The 25,595-nt window shown below is 41.4% G+C and overlaps 1 protein-coding gene across 2 annotated transcripts in view; it reads right to left on the bottom strand.

Moving 5' to 3' along the window:
• The window catches only part of stxbp5a (syntaxin binding protein 5a (tomosyn)), a 67,646-nt gene that overhangs the window by 36,715 nt on the left and 5,336 nt on the right, over window positions 1–25,595 (bottom strand). For both annotated transcript variants that reach the window (XM_026341960.1, XM_026341961.1), the window contains exons 3-4: window positions 2,495–2,576; window positions 1,652–1,752 (exon numbers count right to left, since the gene is read on the bottom strand). In XM_026341960.1, coding sequence (XP_026197745.1) covers window positions 1,652–1,752; window positions 2,495–2,576 — 183 coding nt within the window. The remainder of the gene's footprint in view (window positions 1–1,651; window positions 1,753–2,494; window positions 2,577–25,595) is intronic.

Below are 25,595 nucleotides of genomic sequence, written 5' to 3' on the forward strand. Positions count from 1 at the left end.
TTTGCTTGAATGAGAAGGTAAAGACAGACAAAGCTCTTTTCTCATTTTCTCTGTCAACAAAATGCTGACACGTGGAATTTTATGCTACCCTGAATCAGCACAGCCGCAGCATTTCTTATAACATTAAGAAGTGTACTGAAAGCACAGCACCAGGCTTGTACCAAGCCAGTCTGCACATGTGCAGTCTAAAATGAAGTTAAATATATCTTACATGCATGTCAAGGTGTGAGTTTATGTACAGTTTTTTACTTAAATGTATTTTCTTGCTTATATCTGTTTATTGCTGTTCATGGCCCTGAGAAGTAAAGCAGAAGCCAAAACACACAGCCCTTGACAGGTTCACAGAGCTAAAGGGCAACAAACACATCAGCGTACGACATGCAGAAATGCTCATAGACCCATTATGTTGTGTGCTCATAAAGCAGCCGGATCTTGATGCACATCATCAAACGCTTACGCCTGTCAACACGTCAGAGTGCCTTACTTTTCTAGTTTCCAAAATCAATGCACATCCAACAATGAAACTGCAGATTTCACTTTAGCACAGAGATCAGCACCACTTTGACTGCTTCCTCTGTCTGTGACATGTACAGCATACTATTGATGCAGTTTATGTAGCAGACAAACACACTGACACACAAGCATCACAATCATCTGGAATACGGTAGGAAACTTTCTGTTCTCCAGTAACTCTGATCCTCTCTGATGCTGCGTCTCGAGGTCGTTGCATCGGACAGCTGTGCTTACTAAATGTCAGAGGCGGTCAAGCACAAAACCGCAAAAAAACACAACGCGCTCTAAAAGCCGCTGTCGGCCACCTGTCCATCATATCGGCACTGACTTAGATCACTTGGTCTGACATTTAACCCCTTCACCACTTTTCACAGTGACAGATCAGTGACCAGTGAGATGATTGGCTCTGATGGCTAATCACTTCATTTGTGATGTGTGTGTGGAGGAGACAGTAGACGCTAACTTCCTTAAGGTGAGATGATTCTGCATTTCACTAGCCTTGTAGTTCAGAGCTTCATCTGATGTTTGAAAGCATAGTATTATTACATGTACCACTAAGAGCCCAATATAACAACCCAATGTAAAATTACCTTAAGAAACATGTGTAGACTCATTGAACAGGCTATTTCAGAACCTGAGAACATGACATTTCACTGTGCTGTTGATAAAGTGTGTGTTAATGATGTTTTTAGTGTAACAACCAGCCAGTGTAAAGCGTCAGGTGTTTGGTGAGGTTTACACCTGGTGGCCCACTGATGAGATAACCTCACAGACAGAGTAAGTGACCCAAATAATGAGTGTTTAGTTCAAAAACCAACAGAGAAAGAGACTGAGAGAGAGCATCAGCCTCTCTGTCACCTCCTTTGCCCTGTGCAGTTTTGCAAGTGCACAGACACGGTTGCCAAATGAAAGGCTGTCTGTTTACATACAGCATGCCAGGCAGTGAAAACTAACAGTTCACACACAAGCAGCAAAACGTGGCACAGCCCCTGCTCACAAAGTCACAATTCACGTTGCACCAGAGCAAGTGAGAGGGCCTAACTGAGGAGGGAGAGGAAAAACTGAGAGTGGCAGCTTGATGGACACGACTGATCACACGACTTGTCTAATCCTTTGCAGTTTGGCGTGAGCCTCTTACCTCTCCCTGTTGAACTTGAGGGAGTGAAGGATGGCGGGTCTCTTCTGCCTCAGGTTCCACAGATGGACACTGTCATCAGCCAGAGCACTCACCAGCGCTCCCTGTCAAACAAGACGACACGTTTCATCAATTTACATTTCAGCATTTAGAAAGGCGACGGCTGATATGGTAATTGAAATACATGTAGCTCATAAACATGGCTGCAGACCGCATATGTTGTGTTTTGAGGATGACATGCATGAGTCAGACTTCAGTCCCTGGCAGATTTTAAAGCCAGGCAGCTTTCTCCCAGGTAACGATGGTGATTCATAAGACGTATATGAGTGTATGTGCGCGTGTAGGAGGCACTAAAAATCGTCTCCATCTCCCGAAGGGTTTGTTTGAGCTGCTGAGTCACAGTCACACAGACGCTGACAAACACACACACACACACACACAACTAAAATAGCATTTTCCATAAATATTAAGTATATCAAACTTTTTTCCATATGAATCTGGAAGTACCTGAACTTCACTGAGTAAAATTCATATGCATTCAAATATATTGTATGTTATGTTAAGTATCAAAAGCAAATTGACTACAAGTTATCAACAGTGAATAATCGTTTATATGCGATCATATAAAAACAACACATTTAAAGCAGTAAGTTTAATTACCAGGCTAGACATTCATGAATCTGCCCTTAAATGATACGAAATAACTTAGCGCACCATTGATTTTTTTTTTACAGACTAAAGTTGAATCCTGTGCCAGGATAATAACATCATTTTTTTCCATTAACAATATTACCCACAGAGCTCTTTATAAGACAGACCGAGTCTTACTGGTGGAGTCATTTTTACCTCATTGATGAGAAACTGTAGCTGGATGACGGCTGCTCCACTCTCGTGCTGACAGTAACACTCCACACCTGGACGACCAAACCTGAAAGGTTCTCTGTCAAGGAACGTCGATAACACCAAAGTAATGTCTCACCAGACCAGTCGTCTGTGTATTCATGGTTAAAAGCAGAACCAGTGCCAATAACAAGCATCTCAAGGTCATTGGTTCGTAGATAGACCTGATTTAAAGGTCATGACATCTGCTATCTGGTTACCTGCTGGCAGGGAAATAAAATATCCACAGTGATATTTTTAATAGTATACCAACAGAGCTTGAACATATTCGTGACCTACAACAAGGAACAATCTTTAAATTGGATTATATGCTAACACTATACCGTTTCTGACCCCCCATATACCTATGAATCATATGTTTTATTGAATGTATTATAATTTTGCAACACTTCATTATGTTTCTAGAGTTTTACACCATAGAGCTTAATTTCACCATAAAGAACTTTATTTTAAAAGAACATTTCCTTGAATAAAATCACTCAAGTGCCAATTACCAAACGCTACATGTTCATAATGACTTGCAAATACTAAACCATGTACTGTAGGAGATTGCAGTAGAGAAATAGTAGCATGGTATAAAGAACAGAGTGGTCGTGAGGAATAAATACATACAGTAGCAGTGCCGCAGCAAAGGATGACTGTGAGAAAGGCTGTAAAATGAAAGATATTCAAATATAGGGAAAACGATTCAGCAGAGAAGAGCTGGACATTATGTGAGCAGATGAGAAAATAATCGCAGAGAAAGAGAGAGTGAAAGGGGACGCAGTAAAACAGAGATCGACACCTCTGATAAAAAATGCAGAGGAAAGGGGAAAAAGAGGCAGAGAGGCGCAGAGGGATGGAGGCTGGGGAGAAAAAAGACAAAGACGAGGAAAGGAGAAAGGAGAAGGGAGAAGGGAATGAAAGAGAAGCTTCTCCTCCTGGGAAGAGTGAATAGGTGAGCTTACTGATTATATCTATTCATTCTTCCCATTACTCCCAGAACTAAGGAGGGGGGTTGGCAGTTTTTCATTCAGGGGGCGCATATAGATGTGACACCACAGCGATGACACTATTGCTCATCATTAGTGTAAGTGTATGTAAGGGTGGGGGTGGTGCGTCTCTGCATGTGACCTTCTTCACAGTTTGCTTGTTTGGCCCAATGTCATTCAGTGGCTTGTTTACCACTTATAGCAATATGTGACAACGAGGTGTAAAACTATCCTAAAGCTGCTTTAATCAATAGTCTGATATACACAACGGAACGAATGACTGCGTAAGTGACAGGGTTTGATGTCGGCGATCAGTCCAAAGGGAGTGGTCACATGACACTGCAGGTTCCCTGCAGTTCTCTTGGTGTATTTTAGCTTATTGTTTTGGTTTTCCCACAGCCCAGCCCACAACGTGACTGTTTTGGTTCAGTAGTATTTTAAAGGAAAATGCAGATTAGATTTGATTTCATTCAAAGGCCCACAAATACAACTGCATATGAATAGTAATGTTGCTCATCTGGATGTGCAAATAAGTCGACAGCTTGTTAGGAAGTTCAACAATCGTCAATTGCAAATATACAATTGTGAACATCTAATGAGTTGTGCAAATCATTCTGCGAGTGCTAAATTATAGAGTAAAGCCGTAGATCTTATAAAAATTTAAAAACCCTGAGAGACTCGTGCTCCTCAATCCAACCAGCTTTATCCGAACGAGCTGAAGGTCAGTGTTAAAACTTCATTTTTTGCAGAGCACATGCTTGTTCCCCCTCCAATCAGATATCAGCATGGTACACAGTAGCCTCTGTGATACTTGCAGGGCTGCCTCTAGACTTTTCAGCTGGATTAATCTTTGCTCCCCTGCCTCCTGGACAGGCAATTAAAGGACTACAGCTCTGAGCCAGTGATGCCCCGAGCAAAAAGAATCCACCAGCTCCACTGGATTTCAGCAAGTAAGGGGATTGAGCAGACCTAAACTATGTCAGTGAGAAGGTGCCACCATGTCAGTGATGATGAGTATCTTCCTTTACATGCGGCCTGAGTCAGTAGCCCCCATTTTGTGTAGTAGAAAAAGATGTTGTTCTTTCTAAACTGAACATACAGTATGTTGTGTATCATCTGCTTTTGTCCAGGCTGTCAGCTGTGATTGAAGCACTAACATGCAGCTAAAAACAATAGACTACAGAAAAAACGATTAGTGTATGCTCGTCTTCAGAGTTACCATAGTGACCAAAGCAGGTGGAGCAGGGATGATTACACAAATAAACTAAAGCTGATCACATAAAAATCTGTTTGTGAATAGTTAGGTCACTAGGGTACTAGGGTAAAGGTACATTATCTTAGATAACTTTAAAGAGGAAGTTCAAATGAGAAGAAAGTGAGTGAAATATGTTATATGTTGCTAAAATAGACACTCATAAGTGAGTTTAGAGGCTTGCACACTGGAAGAAATTACAAAAAAAAAAAACTATCTGGGCTTTGTCCCACTGTAAGTGGCAAAAAAGAACCAGTGGTAGTAGTATGGCTGCCGTCCCTCAGGATGCTGGTTATGACTAAACCGTCACACACTCACAGAGCGACACTGACATCCATATATTGTAAGCTTTGATCAGCTTATTTAATGGGGATCATAACGTGTGTTACTTCCTAAAAGCCTCCAAATGTGTTTCCAGGCTCAGTAGGAAATATGTTGGGTCACAAATCAGTGTTCAGTAAATGGTCGAGCATGGAGGGCAGTAGTACAATACACACCCCCCTCGGTCAATTTGAGCACCCTTTTAATGTTTAACCTTCACGCATGCAGCAGTGCCTGCGTGTTGTTAGTCAGGATGGTTTGGACCTGGCAACAGCGCAGTCCACCTAAATGAAAGTGACTTAATTGAAAACTCTTTCCTAATGTTGCCTGGCAACCAAATCTTCCAGGGCCTCAGAAACAGACTGATGGATTTAAAGGTGTGCTTCTTAAACTGCCCCCATTGCCTTGTGTCTGAGAAGAGGCAGCGGCCACACAGGCAGCTTTTCGTGAAGCATGACTATGCAGCAAACTCAACTCGAGCCATCTCGGTTCCCAACGTTCTCTGTCTATTTGTATGTAAATGTGATGTCACCATAAAGTAGTTGATTGCTTTTTAGGTACCAAATAAAATTAATGACACCATAAAGTATTTATATCACATCTGAACTATACATGAGGGGTTTCTGTTAAATGATATACAGTAAGTCCAGACGTTTATTAAAAGCACCACACTGCCTGTGTTATTTATCTGAATGCCCTTTCTGCTGCGTTCAATATCTGATGTTAATTCAATCTTGGCCAGGGTATGAAAGTTTTTACATTTATCTGTGTAAACCTCTGGGTTTGAGAAGCTGTTTACCACTATTATGACAAAATGCGTTTCCTATAAAATACATGTTTCCTCTGGCAGTGTGTATTTGCCTCAATTTCACGCCAGGGTGGGGAATAACATCATTTCAATTTCTGTGGGTTGTTTTCAAATCATTGTGTTTTGATGCAACGTGACAACAATCAACATTTTGTGGCTTTAAATAAAGAGAGACAATAGTTTTTGTGAACACATTCATAGTTTTCATGAACACTAAATCAAATCAAGGGAGCTGGGTGATTGCCAGATTGGATTTTACCTATAAGGGATTAATATGATGTTGTTATGCAGCAATTTTGAACAAGATAAGAGGACCAGAAATAGAAAAATGTCACAACAATGATCAACATGGACTCATCATGTCATCAGTGTCTTCTTATTCGGCAACGTCTACATAACCTCTTATTATTGTGCAGAAAAGTTCCACGACATCTCAGTTTCCATTGTCACATTTTTCCCAGTATTTTAAGTGACCCAAAGTGCCTCAGCTCCATCCACATGGGGCACAGCAGGAGACGTGTCACAGTTTGCTGACAAGAACATTCCTCATTGCATTTTAACCAAGAAAGGTCTCATTCTCGGTCCGTGCCCCTCTCAGCACACTGCGCGGATGCTAAAAGCAGAGAGACTGACCGCAGGCTGTGATAGGAGCGAGACAAGAAGACAGGAAGAGAGAGGAAAACGGAGAGCGAAGCCAGAAAGTGGGTCAGCTTCACGTCTTGTCAAGTCCAATGAAATTTTCCCGAGCTATTCCAGCAGTCAAAGTTGACTGATAATTCACGTTTATACTGCTCCTCCTATATTTATTTTTGTCAAAGCCACAGGCTGCTTTGCTCAGAAATAAAGGTGAGTCATTGGGCATCTGGCGACGCTAAGTTGTCATAGAGAGAACTGGCTGGGTACAGTAGGAAACAGACTGCAGGTTTTATGAAACCATGTTGTCCAGGAATAGAGTTAATATTGATAAGTGAAATTGAATAGGGATGAGACTGTATTTTTCAAGCTTGCTGTTTGTCTGCTTACAGTGCCTCAAACATGACATGCTTCTTTATATTTGTGCGTCTGTGAGCGGAATAAATAGAAAAGCGGAATAGCATAAAAAGGAGAGACATTAAAAGAGACACACTGAAAAACTGAGGGAGAATATAGAGAGAGGGAAAAGGATGATTAATGGAGGATAACGACGAGACAGAATCTGGGAGAGGTATTGAGAGAAAGCACCAGATAGAGCAAGCCTTGGAGCACCGAGTTGCTATGATGTTGGGCCTGAAGTGACGTCAAAGCTTGCCACTCACACATCACCCTGCCGGGGAGGGAGGCGGGGCCACGGGGCACAGACTGAACTGGACCCAGAGACAAAAAATAAAAAAAATCAGGTGATGGAATTTGGGAGGAAGAAAACAGAGGGAACAGAGCAGAGGCACTGCAAAAAGCAGTGGTGCTGTATAAGAAATGAACGACAGAAAAGGGAAATTATAAAGAAGACAGCAGCAAAACAGGGGAAATAAGGACCCCATTACTCCAATAAATCAAAGAAAGAACACAGTAATAAGCCCACAGGAACAACAATCCTACAAAGACCCCGACCACAACAACAAATGACCCAACTCAGCTGTTTGTCCACATATTACTCAGCTCCCATTTGGAGGTAGATCCTACAAATCATCTATAATACCACAGCCCACCTTGACCTCAACCTGCCTGAGCACTCCCCTGTCACCCATCTCATGCTCTCCCTCTGGCTGCCTGCAGCTGTTTACATCAAATTTAAAGGCTGCTGAGGGAGCTGCCGCATCTCTGCTCCTCTAGGCCATGATCCAGACCTGCACCGTGCCCTGCACTCAGCTATTACCAGGCACTTAGCTCTACTTTTGTAAGTCAGCCTTTGTTGTCACTCAAGTCTGACTTGGCACATTTGGATATGTTTGTTTTAAAAACAGCAAGGACAAAATTATTTTGTGAATGTTTTTTAGTTCAACTTTCTTTTCAGCACATTCCAACTTAAATAAAGGTTTGGCAAAAGCTGTATTGTTTCCTGTATTGTTTTCAGTCCTCAAAGCACTGTAGGATTGGGGTCTCATTCTGACAAGGTTTTTCTGTGTCAGATGAAAAAATATTCCTATTCCAAGTTCCTTGGACAGAAAGAACGGGCATTTTTCCAGTCAGTAAAATCCAAAAGTGTCTCAACTTGAAAAAGTGCTTCAAACAGGATTTTAGCTGTCGCTTGGCAACAGAGGGAACAATGAGTAGCATCCCACCAATGTGCAGATGTACACCGCAAGCTAAAGCTGCTCTCTGGATACAGGGTCCTCATTTTCTGAGCTTTAGAAATGTACAGTGGCAAGAAAAAGTATGTGAACTATGGAATTTGTCATAAAACATGATCTGACCTTCATCAGTCTAAACCTTATAGTCCTGGTGGAAAAGGTATGTGAACCCGAATTAAATACTGGTTGAACCATGAAATTCCAAAACATTCACATACTTTTTTTTTTGCACTCATTTGTTTTCCTTTCCCCTTCCACAGTATTCAAGTAGCACCAAATACATCAATAGCTGAGTGCGAAGAAGCTTTAGGAGATGCACGCACCCTCATGAATATCAGTGTCACCGATTTCACTCATGGAAAAAAACAAAACAGAGAAGTGTCATGCAATCATAGTGAAACACAAGAAACTAACATGGAAGTGCAACTCACAAATACCAACACAGTGACAGTGCACCCAACAACAACAACAACAACTAGAGTTGCACAAAGTGGTGATTTATTTGTATATCACACTCCTTGTATAAATAATGTCCCTTGACATATTTGATTTATTATGCAGGCAAACAATTAAACCGCGATGGAGCTGCTGAGTATTTGTCGCTGCCTCAGCTTCCACACACTCACCTTGGAAAGCATTAGAATACAAAATACAATAAAGACAGGCACACACATCTTTTATAGCCCTGGTCCCTAAGATTCATCTAGATGACATTCTTGACAAGGGCCATTTGCTGAGGTGAACAGTTCAACTTTGTGGTAATCTGCATTCATGTGAAGAACGAGGCGTGTTTTGAGAGGGATAAAAAGATGTTGTGGAGTGATGACTCCTTTCCAGCTGTTAAAATCTATAAAATCAGACAGGAGTTTTAATGATAGTGACAGATAACTTAAACATTTATGTGTATTACAGACAGAATACACATCAGACTTGTTGGAATCACTGCTCTATAAGGAAATATCGTCTTCTCAATTAGTCTGGGTCTAAGCCAGCACAGGTGAGGCAGGCACAGTGGTGATGCACAGTAAAAACTGAAACCTCTCCGTGCTGTAGTGATAATGTGAATTGTTGGCTCCTGGAGCAAGGCCAGTTCTGCCCAGTAGTAGAGTGTTAATAACCCAGGACATCATCTAATTTTAGCAGGACAACTCAGCATTGAGCTACTGTACAGCCACTCCGAGGCAATATCTGAAAAGGCATGAGACGGATTGGAGGGAAGGGAGGAGGTGCAAGGGACAGAATAAAAGCGAAGGCAAGAGGTTTTGGAAATTCACTGGCTTTAGGGATCGAAGACGGCAAAAGAGGAAAAAGAGGGTGGCAACGGAGAAAGAGCGAGGACAAGATAGAATGGAAGTGGGGGAGAGCAAAGGGGTAAACTATGAAGTAACAAATGCTGAGTCAGCAGAATAGCTTGTAGCCAAATGCTCCCGCAGAAACAGGCGTAGCATAGGAGTGATGCAGAGGAAAAAAAAAGAGAGAAAAAGATGTAATTAAAAGAGACGGGGCGAGAAAAGAGAAAGACTGCAACAGAAGAATAAAAAAAAAGGAGGGGCGAGTGAATGAATTCACCACAGAAGGTGAGATACAGTGTGAATGAAAGAGAGAAACACAAGAACGTTTAGCTTCTACTGGACATTTCAATTCTCTGAATATCACAGACAGACGTGATTTTTTTTTTATAGCTGTGCTACTGCAGCTGCCAAACGGTTTAATAGTCTCATTTACATGAGCGTGGCAGACAGCGGCTTAACAGAAATCATAAGTTCTGCTGCTATGATATGAATGCAAAGCCAGTTAAAGGATTATGCTCCAACAGGTGATGGTGCTAAACACGACAGGGAGGCAACAATGTCTCTGCAAGACTTTAGTTTGATTGCGTTTTCTACTTAACTGATTCCGACGACAAGGATTAAGGCTTTACCCATTTAGAAGTAGTGCAGAAAACGAGCCCGGCGGGTATTTTAAAGGCAGTTTGGTGAAAATGATGCGTTTGGATTTGGGCGACTACAGTTTGCTTCAGTCGTATGTGTTTTGCTCATTGTTATGTGCATATCTCAGCTGCGTACAAGGTGACAATGTATTAAACATGAGTCCTGGACCGTGTCTGAGTGCAAGGACACGAGCTCTGTCTGCTGGTAACACACTGGCACACTGAACCCCACTTGGCCAATTACAGCACGAAGCAGAAGCTCTCAATTCACACTCTCCATCAAATCAGCCCACTGTGATTCCCAACTTTGTTGTAGTTTCAAGTTGGATCTACAACACCCGGCGTCTTTTACAGCTACGCGCCTGTGTGCGAGCAACATTCAGCCTGGAGAGGAAAGAACTTCACACGTTGGCAACACAACCAAACGCACAAGCGCCGTGCTCGAAACGATAAGAGGCATCATCTATCATGTGGCGAAGGGGAGTCAGCTGGTTGCCGCTGCCTCTGGAGCCACGTGTTCACCTGATGGCCTCAGATTAAATCCCGCCTGATACGTTTCCCCTGCTTTCTCTCGTTCCCTACTTTCCAGTGGTCATCGTCCATCATCTTTCATTAATAAAAGCTGAGACGTCAAAGAGGAAGCAAGTCAAAGCTAAGCAGCACTTCTGTCCTATACACATTGATAAAAATCAATTTGGACAGTAAATAACTGGTTTAGTGCACTGGTTTAGTACAGTTTTGCTACTTAGGGTAGATCCACCTGATCCAAAGCTACATAAGCACAGTTTTGGAATCTCTTTTTAGCTTTGTTCAGCCTCCTTTAGAAAAATATTTGGCTGCTAAGTACTCCACTAGTTTCACCAACTAGTCGCATGGGGGACTTTTTCATCACGGCTGAAATGTAATAAAACACTTCACAGAAAAAATTTCGGCACTAAATGGAGAAAGCAATCATTTAAACTGAAAGCTAAGTTTGTTTTTCCATTAACAAAGCTTTACTTTTTCTATTTTCTATTTGACAAGCTAAATCTATAACCTGCTGTGCATGTTAATGTAAGATGAACCACGCCAACATCACCACGCTTCCAAAGGGGATATGTACAGTATGCACACAGCTCCTTGTTCTATCTCATCCCAAGCCTTCTTGGATTACACATATTGAACATGCTCACTATGAAAACAATCCAATCCATAACCAGACCAGATCAGATAGTCAAAACAATGGAGGATCTAATGCCAGCAGGGCAAGTAGAAAACACTCCTAGACATGCGATCAATTCAACCATGTAAACAATGCTCTTCAATCATAAATGCTCATTATTGGATATAGTGAAAGGAGCCAATGAAAAGGTAGAATAGATTCAAATGTTCCTTATTATCAGTGTCTCGGGACAGTGAGAAAAGACAACATAAGGCTCAGCAAGAGAACAAAAGGGAGCAAATCAAGAATAGCAGCTTAAAAGACAAAACCCAAGTGGACATTTAACATGACAAAGGGGAGAATCATTTTAGGAGAAACACGGTTTGGCTATATTCTGAGAGAAAAGCGGGAGAAAAAAGGAGAAGGGAAGTGATGTGGGGAGGAAGACACAAGCAACTGCAGGAGTAAAAGTCTGTGTCGGTTTCTTCCTGTCTATGAATAATGGATGTAGCAAATGGGAGCCAGCATATGCATTTAGATGGCTTTATGTATTACTCTCTCAAAGTGTTTGGGAGGAAAATGTTTTATTAGAATGCAACTTAATGCCAAATTAACCTTTAACATATTCGCACCGTGAGATCATGTGTCTGTTTTAATACAAGCTCTAAAAGCAATGAAATGCATCCGGCCTTTCTTATCAAACACTTAATTAATGTAATTAGAACAGTAGCAGCTACTTTCCTGTACTGTACAGAGCTGTAACAGTGGGGAAACTAGGCATTAAAATGAATGTATCATAATTTACAAAGCTAAAAACATTATAAAAACTATACTCTCAACAATATACTAAAGCAATCAAAGAGTACTGTGTGTGTGTGTGTGTGTGTTTGTGTGTGGTCTCTTGTTCTGCACTCGCTCCTCTATCTGCACACACATGCACCCTCTGGCACTCATATCAAACAAATCTTTTCAAAGGTAGAACCACAGGAGATTAGCACTACTGGCCTCTAATGTGTTTCTATGTGCCAACCAATGCCGAGCCAGGCTTTGCTTTTAAGGACAGGTAAGCTGTAAGCTGCCAAAGCAGCCATGGGGGAATATAGTGGGACAGTCTGGTGGCCTAATGGTTAAGGCGCACAACACAAAACAGCCAAATGTCCAGAGTTTGTCTCCCAGCTGGGGTAGGTATATTAAATAAAGGAAAAAATACTAAATCAATCTGCACACTAACACTTTGCTGACCTCACATCTCACAAACTGACGTGTGTTATAAAGGTATATCTTTCTAGTCATGCCTTCTGTATAACTCAAACACACTTACAGAGGTCAAATAAAAAGCGAGTCAGACATGCAATCGTCACATTTGCACTCTGGTGACTGTGAAGACTCTGATAATTATAGATGTATTCCGACTAATGTATTCAGTTTCGTATCCAGCACACATCACTGTCATGAAGGGCTAATTAGACTCACTACTGGTACCTGTATACTGTATAGTTAATTGCAAATAGCATGCTGGAAAAGAGCATCTTGCCAAAACTGTCATGCTGCACATTAAATATGAACTTGGAGTGCTGTCCTTTGGTCTTTGATCAAAGTAAGAGGGGAAGCCAAATATCTTCAGCGTGGAGCTGTAGGCTGCTGGCGAAACAAAATGTACAAACACACAAAAAAATAAAATCACTGCCATGTTGTACTCAGGGAAGTTTTCATTATCGCTCCACCTTAATTTTTTACACATACAGCAAGTGGACAGCAGCAGGGAGTTAGAGAAGACGTCCTTCAAAAGCATTTTAAGGTTCCCTGTGTTGGGAGCCACATTTTCTACCAAGACTTTTAGCAAATACAAGTGGTTGAACTAGGTAAGTGATTTCAGCTGAGTTGCATGGCAAAAGAGCAGGGTAGCAGTGAAACGTAGTGACTGTGGATTAATGTAGGTGATGGACTAATTGGATTAAGTAATTTGGGGCTTGAGAAAAGAAGATATTCTGTGTGAATGACAGGATTAGAAAACCGAACACACATTCACACAGACAAACAACAGCTCTTTGGTGACTCACACGTCCATCTGTGCAATATAAAAACATGCGCCCATGACACGCGCACAAAAACCACAGTACGTGTGCTTATTTTTGTAGTGCCAGGGATTTTAACAGACAGACGAACAAAAAAAAAAAAAGAGAGAGAGAGACGGGGTGAAGAGACAAACACACACACACACACATTATCGCACCACGCATCATACACAGAGCTCCAAGAGGAGGGGTTTAGAATGACTGCATGGGGCAACAAAGACAGTTACATAAGTCAAGAGGATTGACCGTGTTTGGGAGTTTGAGTGTGTTTAGGGACATGTGTCGTCCAGTATGAAGGCCACACAGGGAGGGGTGTTTCACTGTGTGTCAGGCGAAATTCCTTTACCGCGAGGAAGACGGTGTGAAGGAGTGAGGGCACGTAAAAGAATGTGTCTTCCTCGCTCTGCTGCTAATCCCCTCTGTCGCCTCTCCGCCTCTCTTGCTCGCACAATCTCTGTCATTTTTATCTCGATGGCTTCTCCCTCTGATCTCTCCCTCCTTCCCTCCCATTTCATTGCTTTTCCAGGGTGCAACTGCGAATGCATGCATCCACACAAACATAGAGCACTGATGCAGTTTGTGTCTGTTTGAATACAGATTTATTTGCAGCTCCTTGACCTCTCTGCAGGCACAAGGGGGCTGAAGATACACGTCACAAAAAAACTAAGTTAGATGAGGATTAAAAGATCGTACTGTGTACTGGTTCACACTACATTAGCCTGGATTAATTAAAGGAATTACATACTTTTCTGCATGCTCCATCATTCTGGCAGAACATTGAGTATCATTCAGTGAAGTTCTCTTCACCTACTGTTGCTGGTAATGCCTTAAAAGTAAAATCAAATGACAATCAAGACTATTTTCACTTATGATATATTAATGAGGGAAGATGGAATCCTGCTGCAGCATCAACACATGTCTGAAAGGACCAGTTGTTTTAATTTGGCAAAGCATTACAGTCATTGTGCAGAGATGTACTGTACAGAAGCCATGAAAGCATTAATAGAGAGACCTCTGGGAAACTCAGCCCCACGGGCGTTATTCAAAATTACTCAGGGAGTGTGTCTAAAGACCAAAGCTGCCACATCACATTGTTGTCCAAATCACTGTTAGCAAGCAAACGGATGTAACGGATGTACCCATGCAAATGGAATCAGACACTGACATACAAATGTACACATATGCTGACAGAGGAGACGCATACACACAGAACATACACGTTATGCAAAAAAACACATGCACGCTCGCACAGACAAACACACGTACAGTAAACATGCACACGCAGAATAGACCCTGCTACATTGGCCTTATCCATTAAAAATGCATAGCACTGCAGCAACAGTTTCTAAAAATGAGCACCGGGGCCAGCTGCTGATCGTTACGTTGAGAACTGCCTACTGAGAGCAGGACGGATTGCGAAATTGCCCCCACAATGTAATTTTAGTATTAGACGAAAGGCAGACACAGTAAAGCGTTCAGACTTGCCAGTTACATAAAAGGCCGGGCTTGTTTTAGTGTCAATGATGTAACTGTGAGTGAAAGAGTTAACAGCATGTGTTATCTCTCTGTGGATGTTAATATTGTCAGGTCTGAGTCAGTGCCATTGATGGTTAATGCACTCACTGCTTTCCTCCCTCATCATATTATCAGCAATCATGAACACCCGCATCTAATGTGAAAGCCAAAGCGTTGCCAAGCACCAGACAGGAAGAGAAATCAGGCCAATAGACCCCAATCGTGGCTTAATGGGGGCCTAGTGGCGCAGCTAGCTGAGACCTCTCGCACGGCCTGTTCATCATTCGCTCCCGCTGGTGTCCGGGAGATGGGCTTCTGGCCTATCAAACAAATTAGCTGCTTCATCACTGAGATGAAAGCAATGATGCACAAGTTGAGAGGTTGTCCTTTCCTTTACAGACTGTCCTTGTTATGAATCAGTCCAACGCATCAAGAAAGGATGCTCCGCGTCTCCGTTTTGGTGAAGACGGTGGGATGTGCGGAGCTCCACGCACTGGGTGACACAGTCGGCGGCGCCCACCTCCTAGGGGTCTCGCAGTTCGTTCTGCTCTTACAGTGGGCAAACAACCAATGTGTGGCGGCTTCTGTTTGGGCAGTGGTCTGATTACAGTCGAGTCAGGAGCCAATTGTTTCCCTTCCAGTTTCTGCAGACCCCACCCACACAACACCAGGGCTCTGAGTCACAGAGCTAAATGGCTGCAATCACTCTGGCTCCAGTCCTTGTGCAGACACTCCTCCAGTAAACTTTCTCTCCTTCTAATTTCTCTTCCTCCTCTTCACTTTTCTAAACTTAGATGCAGCTTCGTCAGTCTGCAGTGATTTTATTCCTCTGCTCTTCCTGTTGCTTTTCTTCCTTTTTCCTGTAGCTGCAGTGATTCAGGCTAAGTTGTGTTTCCAGGACACATTTGCATCACTGTTACGTATATGTACCTTTCCACTTAAATATAGGCCTACTGTATATACGCATCAACAGGCTGAGAGTCGAGGAGGGGGGGGGAAGGGTTGTGCACATGGCAAACATGTGGCAGGGTATTAAAGCCTGAGTCATCATGTCATGTGACACATGTGTGTCTGCCCTGCAGGCACTCAGCATGACGGTATACTAAAGGGCAGCCTACAGAGGAGCAATGGGGGGACAAATATCATCGAAGCTACCACCAGCGTGGAGGGAGGAAGGCGTCATGCTTTGCATAGCTCTCACTGACAGACAAAGACTGTGCTGCACAGAATCACAGCCTAAAGTCAGTCTACTCCACTGGCTTTACTCAAAACAAAATGCCATTTCGAGCTGAACAACTTTTTTTTGTGATGCCACTGTCCATAAGAGGGAATACAGAAACTCTGCAAATCTATGATGGTGCGTTGAGACTGACAAATAAGTGGCAGATACCAAAGCAAGACCACAATCCAAATTGGATTTGGCTGTATTTACAACAAAAGTGATCATTGGTGGGTTTAGCTCAGCATACAGACTCATACACATCAAAGATTCCTCAAAATACAGAATTATATAATCGCCTCACATGATTAATCACTGTTTCATGTACAAGTGGCACAACCTGCAATAAAGTATTTTACGGCCATTGACCCCTGTTGGAACCCAGTATATTATCAACTTAAGCATGTTTCTTTACATCTGTGCAGACTCTCAGTCATACAGGTCATGGTTATCACTGAGGTGCTTCTCAGTGCCAGCTGGATATGCTGCTGAGTTTTAGTGAAGCCAAAAGGCTTCTTCTTCGAGTCAGTTAGAGCTTCTTCGTGCATTGGGAGAGCTGTTTGTGTCCATATAATGCACAGTAAGTCCCTTTCATTTTACTGTAACTCTGCTTTGCTCTCCACCAACTCCTCAGGGGAAATATCTGGCTTTATAGCTTCTAAATGCTGTAACTCATCTGTCACCATTTGGTGCAGGACAAGCACCAACGACAACTAAACCAAACTAAAAGCATGAGTAAGAACATGCTATAAAGCAAATAGTCTATAGTCTATAGTAGAATTGTCACCTTTCTGGCAGTTTCAACAAGAACTGAGAAATTAAACCCAGTAAAAGTAGAATTCACAGCAGAGCTATCATTGATGAAGTGTTAGATGATGCTTTTCACATTGTCAATAAGCCACCAGATAGTTCCACTGAGCTTGCCCAGTATAGAACCACAACGCATGACAACCGTCACTCCCTCACTCTTCATTTTCAAATGTGTGTTTCATTAGTTTTAAAATGTCATTCCAGAGGTGAACCTTGCAGGGATTGTGCAGCAAGAAGCGAGTATTTACTGCAAGCAGGGCAGTCATTGTCTCTGCTTGAGAGGATTCAAACAGTTTAAAACAGTAGCAAGTCAAATGTCTACTTAGTGTATGTGGCCCATATTATGGCTATAAGCAACATTACTCACATGGCCTCACTGGCTTGTTAGCTTCGGCTGACACTAATATTCTTCAGCTGGAGTTGGTTTAGTTGAGTATGTCGAAAATTACCCTTTAGCAAAAAATCTACAAAAGCATGAAATACAATAGTCAGACTCTAATCCTATAAAATTACATCTTGGGGTTCCACTTTAAAGAATAAAGCTACAGAAAAATACACGTGTCTGTGTGTTTACCCTGACGGATGGGTCACCTGGATGTATGTTCAGTACATGCCCTTGCTAACGACAGGCAAAACAACATGTCTGCTGTATGCACACAGCTGAAAGCACATCCAGCTCTGTCTCTGTCTGCAAGAGCCTTGCCACACTTCTCAGCACACACTAACACAGTGACAGGCAATTCCTCAAGGTCTGGTACCTTGGGAACCTCTCTGTCTTTCCTCCTATGTGAGAGTGACTATGTGTTCTGAGTCTTGTGTATGTGTGTGTGTGTGTGTGTGTGTGTATAGAGGACCATGCAGACATTGACTGAGTGTCTAGATTGTAGTAAGGTCTTGACCAACCATTTACCCAACCCATGGCCATTAGGTGCTCACGGTTTGTCGCTTGCATGCCTTCAAATTTTTTTAACATACATGTACAAACACACAGTAACACAGAAAAAAGGTGATTACAATAGTCTTTATATGTCAAATGTCCAGGTACACAGTCACTGGCATAATATCAAGCAGAATAACAATAAGAAATACTGGAAACAACATCCTGATGCGCACAAAAGGGTTGGAGCATTCAGTGGCTCAGTTCTAAGGCAATGGTGCGAAGTGGAAGATTAATGAGATCTTTCACTAATTTGTCGTGTCATTAAAATTATTGCAGAAACAATTAGTCAATTAATCTTTTGTTCAATCAACAGAAAACTAAGCAAACAACAATGGTGATAATCGATTAATAATTTAAGCAATTCATCAAGGAAAACGTGAGGCTGGGTTTTACAGGGCTTAAATGGTGCCGCTGTTGTATATTATTGTTATCTGTTTGTTATGGACTGTTGGATAGACATATTTGAGTATTTTAATTATTCATCCAATACAAAACAAATAGGTGAAAGCTCCAATTATGATAGTTTTAACTTGCATACCATGATCTACTTTAATATTGTGACACTGTGAATGTTGCTTCTGTATTATCCACAGTCATTTTTGGCATTGCAATGGCTCAAATAAGTTTTAAACATGCATAGCATCATGTCCTTTTAACTTTACCTATATAGTTACTGACATGCTGACAGAGAAATTAATCAACTATGCTTAAGTGCAAATAGTACACATTAAATACAAATAACCTCTTTCCACAGAACTGTCTCTATGGTTGCTAAAGGCACTTGGGAGACAAAGGGTCAAAAGCAAATGATAAGAAAACATATGAAACATTAAAATGGGGAGGGAGCAGAGCCCCTTGAGACAGTTTGGAAGACTGCCTACAGTAGCTTGACAAAAATAATGAGCTGCAGAGCAGAGAATCAGCAGGGGGGCCCAGGAGCACAGAAAAAAGCAGTAAAGCCAATTTTAAAATACAATCCTAAAATAACTAAACAATTATATCTCTTATCAAAAATGAGATTTTTAAAAAGCAGCACGTGATACAACAGTGGGGATTAGGTAAGAAAAAGAAATCAAGTCAGAGGAATACGTTTCAGTGGTGCAGCCCCGTGGAGACCTAGAGGTCACATGAAAGGCAGCGAGAGAAGCGAGGCGACAAAGTCTTTTTGCTTCACAACATTCTGTAAACCAGCGCGCATACAAGCACCACAGGGACCGTGCCAACCTGACAGCGTAAGTTAGACTCAACCCTGTCACGCTCCCACACCCCAAAAACAATGTCCCACAAAACCACAGAGTGTCGACTGACAGCGCAAATGTAATATTTAAACTTTAAATTTAAATCAGCTGTTTCTCTCTTTGCTAATTAAAAGCTGTGTTTTCATTCAGTCAGGTCACCTTGAGAATACACGAAATTAGCTTCTCATTTCTGACATTTTCTTACTGAACATTACGTCAGAATTCATAGACCTGTGGATGAACACATGCTTACAGACCAGATGTCCCTTTTCAACACACACTGTGTCTGCCGAGGGTAACTGAAGGACATCAGGTTCTCATTCAACCTCGAAAACGCATTTCAATTGATCTCATAGGCTATTTCTTTGCTGTCGGGTGCGATTTGATCCATGACAGTGATATTTCACCGAGATTGTTAGATTTACAGCATGCATGATAATAATGTGACATTCATATCACTGGACAGGCGAGAGCTATTAGTACATGCTATAATCAGCTCAGGGCAAGTAGCAAACAACAACCATTATTCATAGCTAAAGATAGTAAAAAAAAACTGTGGTTGACTATTTAAGAATTTTAAGATGCAGCATTTCATTTCAGGCAGTTTAATCACATAAAAGCCTCAATCTTACTAATGAACCACAATTTGAAATCAATAGGAAGGATAAAGTTACCACATATTAATGTACACACACTATATAGCTTCTGAATCACACGTGAAACAAATCCAACATGTTAAAAATGGCTCATTTAGTCTCGGAGCTCGACTCTTGATGATGAGGGACCTGTCATGACGGCGACTGACAGCGGTCAAACCCTGTGCTCAGGAGAGCGATGTTACAATAAAGAAGCATATTGACCAAGACTAATATGAGTGCAAATCAATACAGTAGGAACATGGTCCTCACAAGTGACCCCAGTAATGATGAAAACGCAGCTGTTTGAAGTAAATAATGTCATAAATCACACGTGGTTGACAGCACCGTGTGTCACTGGTTGTCTCTGCGAGGCCAAGGATGCAATGAGTCTCTTTCCGACAATACGACATGGTTTCGTTACATTTCTCAACACAACATAGTAGTGTATGATTTTTTTATTAAAGTATTTCCTAAAGTTATTAAACATTCTATTCAATTTAATTAGGTGTATTTCATAAAAGTATACTAGACATGCTGTCCTCAAGCCCATAACCAGTCGAGGTCATTCTTGGTTCCTCAGCAGATCCACTTTTATAAGTTATATGAGCGCATCTGTCGTCAGACTTTATTGGATAGTTGATGTATAATGAAATAAGAAGTAATTAGGGTACTGTACATACTGAAGGATACGCTAAAATAAAGACCTATGAAATGAGACGGTGCTGTATTATTGGGTTTAATGTGTATTTGTTGTGAACCTTGTCAACTGTCCACTCTACAGTAGAGGGATAAGGCATTGGGAAATTACCCGCTACTTCACCTTACAACTATTTAACTTATTCTGCCCTTCTGTCCCTGTCAGCCACAGTCTTGCTCTCTCAGGCACCTGCATTCGGGTGTAACTTTCCTCATCAAGCATTCCTCACATGACCTGCGGCTTTCCCTCCTCTCCTAGTCAGTTGGCCTTACCTGCCCACTCACACCTGTCCTCAGTTTCCTACACAGACAGACAGACAGACAGTATTTCAACCTGCCTGTTCCACCTGCTCGCTGCCAGGTTTTGTCTGCCCTTCATGCTTTGAATGTCAGTTCTATTCTTCTTCCTGTTCCTGTCTGTTTTCCTGTCTTTTTATTGCATCTGCTTTCCTGCATGTCTATGTTTGGGTCTCATCCTCTTACTTGTTCTCTGTTCACATACATGTAGGAGTATATGTTTGCACCAGATGGAAAGTCAACTAATGCTTTGCAGGATTAGAAAATGTCCGTTACATAATTTAAAACACAACTTGTTGTTTCAACTTAAAAATAGGAGGCAAAGGACTTCCTTAAAATTGTACATCAAGATAAAGACAGCAATTTGTTCTCCTGACACAACTAAATGTTATCTTGATTTATTTTGTGTATGTTGTTTAAACTTGGGTCTTAGTTTGGTAGATTTATGATTTGTTAGTTTATTGATAAGTAGCTGCTTGACCTCACAGAGACACTGTATGTCAGCTTCATTTGAATGGTCTTCTGTGTAAACATCAGCCTAGTTTGATTTAATTATTTACAGGAGATTCTTTGTAATTCAGTAACTTTACCTATAAAACACCTCTATTTGATCAGGAAGACGTTACGTTTCAAAATGAGAAAAAGAACCATAGTTCTGCAGCTAACAGGCAGAACTGGCTTCCGTTAGAGCCACATTGTACCAAAGTCAAGACAAAACCATCTAACTTAAGCTGTTCCCATTATAGGCGTATTGGGGGTAGGGACCAAATTCAATAGCAACCTTCATTATTTTAAGTGGTAAAAAGTCAGAAAAAGTCCTGTTTATACAAATTGACAATGAAAAAAAAAATATTTGGATTAGCTAATTAAATTTCATAATGACACAAAATCCTTTTATTTTAGAATTTATAGTGTGGTTGAATCAATTAAAAGCTTGTTTTTTTGTTTTGTTTAGTTTTTTTTTAAATATATCGAAACCAATTGAACTCCTCAGTTTCCACTGCTCAAAACTGAAGTTTCCTGTCCTCAACATCAGTTGTTACGAGAAGCTGTGATGTATATGCCTCCTCACTTCTACTGCAAAGTTAATTGCCACTATTCATAAGTCTCACATCTCAGAGCCTAACAACTCTTATCTGAAAGGATTACATGTCCATAAAACGATGCCTACACAACAGCAGCATCCATCATCAGGTTTGTTGTCAAGTTTGAAGGTAATTTTAGTCATTTTGTGTTTACTTTCAATTAATGGTATCTAATTAGCGCTTCAAAACATTATGACAAGCGATCGCACAACAGCAAACACTATATAATTTGCCTGGTCAAAACACTGATGCTTCACCCATCCATAAACAGCTAGAACAGAGCCAAGCATCAACCAGTGGGAGTACGCCCTCTGAGTTTATGTGTACAAACGTGAACCCATTTATTCTCTCTAGCCCACATGACACTGTGTATTTAGAATGAGCCACTCAAGCGTTGCCTGCCGTCTGTTGGGAATAATTAGTGCACAGGTTGGTGACCTCTCAGGCATTGCGGCTCTGTATCACACACATGCACTACTCTGTGTTTTGATTTCTATTATTTTTATTTTCAGGCTGATTAGAAATAAAAAAAAAATGATACTGTTTTAAACAGTAATCATTTGATGCTATATCAAATAGCAATACATCAACAGTATACATCTATGTTTGGTTAAATTATGATCTAATTAAATAAAAACTTTAGCTACAAGGTAAAATATATATATATATATTTCCAGACAGCACTTGTTTAGTATTCCTCTCCAATAACAGCCCTAGCTGTTAACCTTTCTCCAAGTTATCAAGATATCCTGTCCTCAAATAACATTGCTTTGTAGAAATACCCCATGGCTTCCTGAATTGTGATGACTCACCGGAGGAAGAAAAGCTCTATCTGTTTGTATGAGTTTTTTTTTTTTTTTTTGTGCACTTGCACTTTTCCATTACTGAAGAGGTAAAACATAACTAACTAACTCCTAATGTATGACTCACTCGAACATGCAGACACACATGCAAGACTATCATTTCTGGCAAGGCAGGCGCTGACAAAGATAAGAGGATGAGAGGAGTAAAAGCTGGAGTTAAACCTAGACTAAATTATTGAAGAGAAGCAACATAGCAGCACAACTTTAATCATCCTAAACCCCCGATCCCATTTGGCGCTTGTCAAGGCTAAAGGATTTAAGCAGGACTCACTGTCAGGACATTGGACAGACTGAGGTAGCAACTGCATTGTTGTGGTATTGATGCAGCAAAATTCGATTTCCATGTGTAAAACCCAAAAGAACGGAAGATGCTGAGTGCTTTTGGAGAGCATGAAAGATGAAACCTGGTACACAAGGGGTTCTTTAAGAGTACTTCACTACAGACCCCGTGTGCACACACACCGACATTTATTTCGTGGGTGGTGCACACACCCGTTTTTCCAGTAATGGTGCAAAGTGGACGTGCACCAAACTGACATAAGAGCCGCATCTCTGCAGCTCTCTGGTGACCTCACCATGGACTCCATTTGTTTAAATACCATCCGGCAGGAACAAGCCGACTCCCCCAACACACACACACACACACACACACACACACACACACACACACACAATTAAACTCGCCCATTAGATGAAATAAGATGAGCTGATTTTAGGCTAGTCACTCTTCTTCTCTTTCTCCTCTCCAATCCCCGTCCCCGTTGTGTTAAAACTCAAATGAGGTCGACTGGGATGAGATACTAATCCTTCTTGATTTTTTGTAATACCACTTCCTGATGCTTCATCCTTGTACAGTATGCTACTTCTAGTTAACCTGCTAACCACTGACACAGGAATGTTAGCTATGAATCTTCTTAGATGTCATCAAGGGAGCACAGAATCAGTGTTGTAAGTTGCATATGTACCAATAACATCCACATCGAACACACTTTATACAACCCAGTGGTGTCGGCGGCCGGTTTGTTCAGAGTGATGCTGGCTCAGTCAGCTTTGTCGTCACTTTGCCAAGTTCCAGCACAATGTACAACTGAACACAGATGCAAACACACAACTGCAGGCATGGCCTGCACTCTGCAGTGCCATCTAGAGAAGTGAGCTTGCGAACTGCAAACCCCAATGAGGAGGGGGCAAACGAAGAGACGAGAATAAGAATGCAACAAAACAGATTACAGAATAATAAATGAATAAACAAATGATCAGTGAGCCGAAAAGAAGCTTCCACATTCGTGATGCAATGAACTGGAAAGGGAGTTGGATGCAAACATCTTTTCACCATCTACTATCCTTCTCTGATACTGGAGCCATGTAAATAAAAGGAGCAGTAATTATTCCTAGGGTTTACAGATTTTTTCTGCTATCGCTATGAGGTTTGTATTTGTAAATATTGTTGACTTAGATGAAGATCGGGTCCCGTTTCATGACAAATTAATGCAGAAAACCATGAAATTCACATACTTTTTCTTGCCACTGTAAATCCATCTCAATAATAATCATATAGCAGAATCATCACTTTTCTATTCATAAAATGAGTAATCTGTTATTGGATTGCATTACATTGCACAGCTGTACCTATTAAAGAGGCCAGGGGGTATATATATATATATATATATATATTATATATGTTCAGTTTGCTGTTTGGTGCATCTGTGAATGACTCTGTGAAACAAGAACTTATATCACAAAGTTTGTTCACTAAGAGAATGCACATATAAACACACTACAGATTGCAATCTGCAATTTAACACGGTCTATACTACTCCAATGAAACCCCAGAATCTCCTGCCGAGCTACAATTTTTATTCTTCAAACCTTTTTCCATTCAGTAGTTCAGTACTCTGCAGTCATAGCTCAGTGAGGTTTTCCTGCGTCTGTAAGCCTGAAGGGTAGCACAGTTACTGAGTGAATCAGCAGGAAGATTAATGATGAAGATATGTCATAGTCAATCTGTGCCACGACCAAATGCTGCACAGGGCTATTGCCAGTCACAGCAGTTACGGCAAAGCCTGTGTGTGAATGTGTATGGTCAAAGTTGTCTCAGCAAATGAGTGTTCCAACGTCTGCATGTGCAAACGTTTGCCCTTCTGTGTGCACGTACAATTTATATGTGCACATCCACTAACAACTCAATTCAACATCAAATGCATCCGCGTGTGTTCACTTGCGTGAAAGCACCAATTTGTGCGTTACTTCTGCTGCCACCAAATGTCTGTCCTGAAATAATAAATGTGCCTGAGTTTGTGTGTGTGTGTGTGGCCCCATTTGTATGTGTGCGAGTCCTATGATGTCCGGCGCCTGTCGATGAGATAATCTGGCAGAGCATGGAGTGACAATCTGATCTATTGATCTGTGTCTTGCTGGCTCGCAGGGAGTCTCTGAGTTATAGTGCTGCCATCTCTCCTGGCCACTGCCGGTAAAGAGCCGTCTCTCTGGAGAGGTGAGCCTCCACATTGTTCCACACAGAGCTGCAGACCACTAAACAAATAGACACACAAATACAGAAGCATACAAATGCTTCTGGTTTATAAGCGGTAAGCTGCTAAAATCAGATAATAACTGCGCCATGTTTTCTCTCATACCGTTTAAAAAAAAATCTTCTGGTTACGGAAACGTTCCAGTATCAGTGCCAATAAGATAATGTGGCTTTGCTGTAGTTTGACAAGAACAGGTTTCAGTATGACACATTAGTATTTGTTGTTTAACACAAGCAGTTATGTAACATCCATCTATCAATTATCATAACCGCTTGTCCTCTTAAGGGTTGCGGGGGTGCCGGAAACTATCCCGGCTGTCGTTGAGCAAGAGGTGGGGTACACCCTGAACAGGTCACCAGTCTGACAAAGGGTTAAATATTATAGAAACAGAAAACAATTCACACCTATGGGTAATTTAATGTCTGCAATTAATTAGAACATGCAAACTCC

This window comes from Anabas testudineus, chromosome 24, assembly GCF_900324465.2.
Source record: "Anabas testudineus chromosome 24, fAnaTes1.2, whole genome shotgun sequence".
NCBI lineage: Eukaryota > Metazoa > Chordata > Actinopteri > Anabantiformes > Anabantidae > Anabas > Anabas testudineus.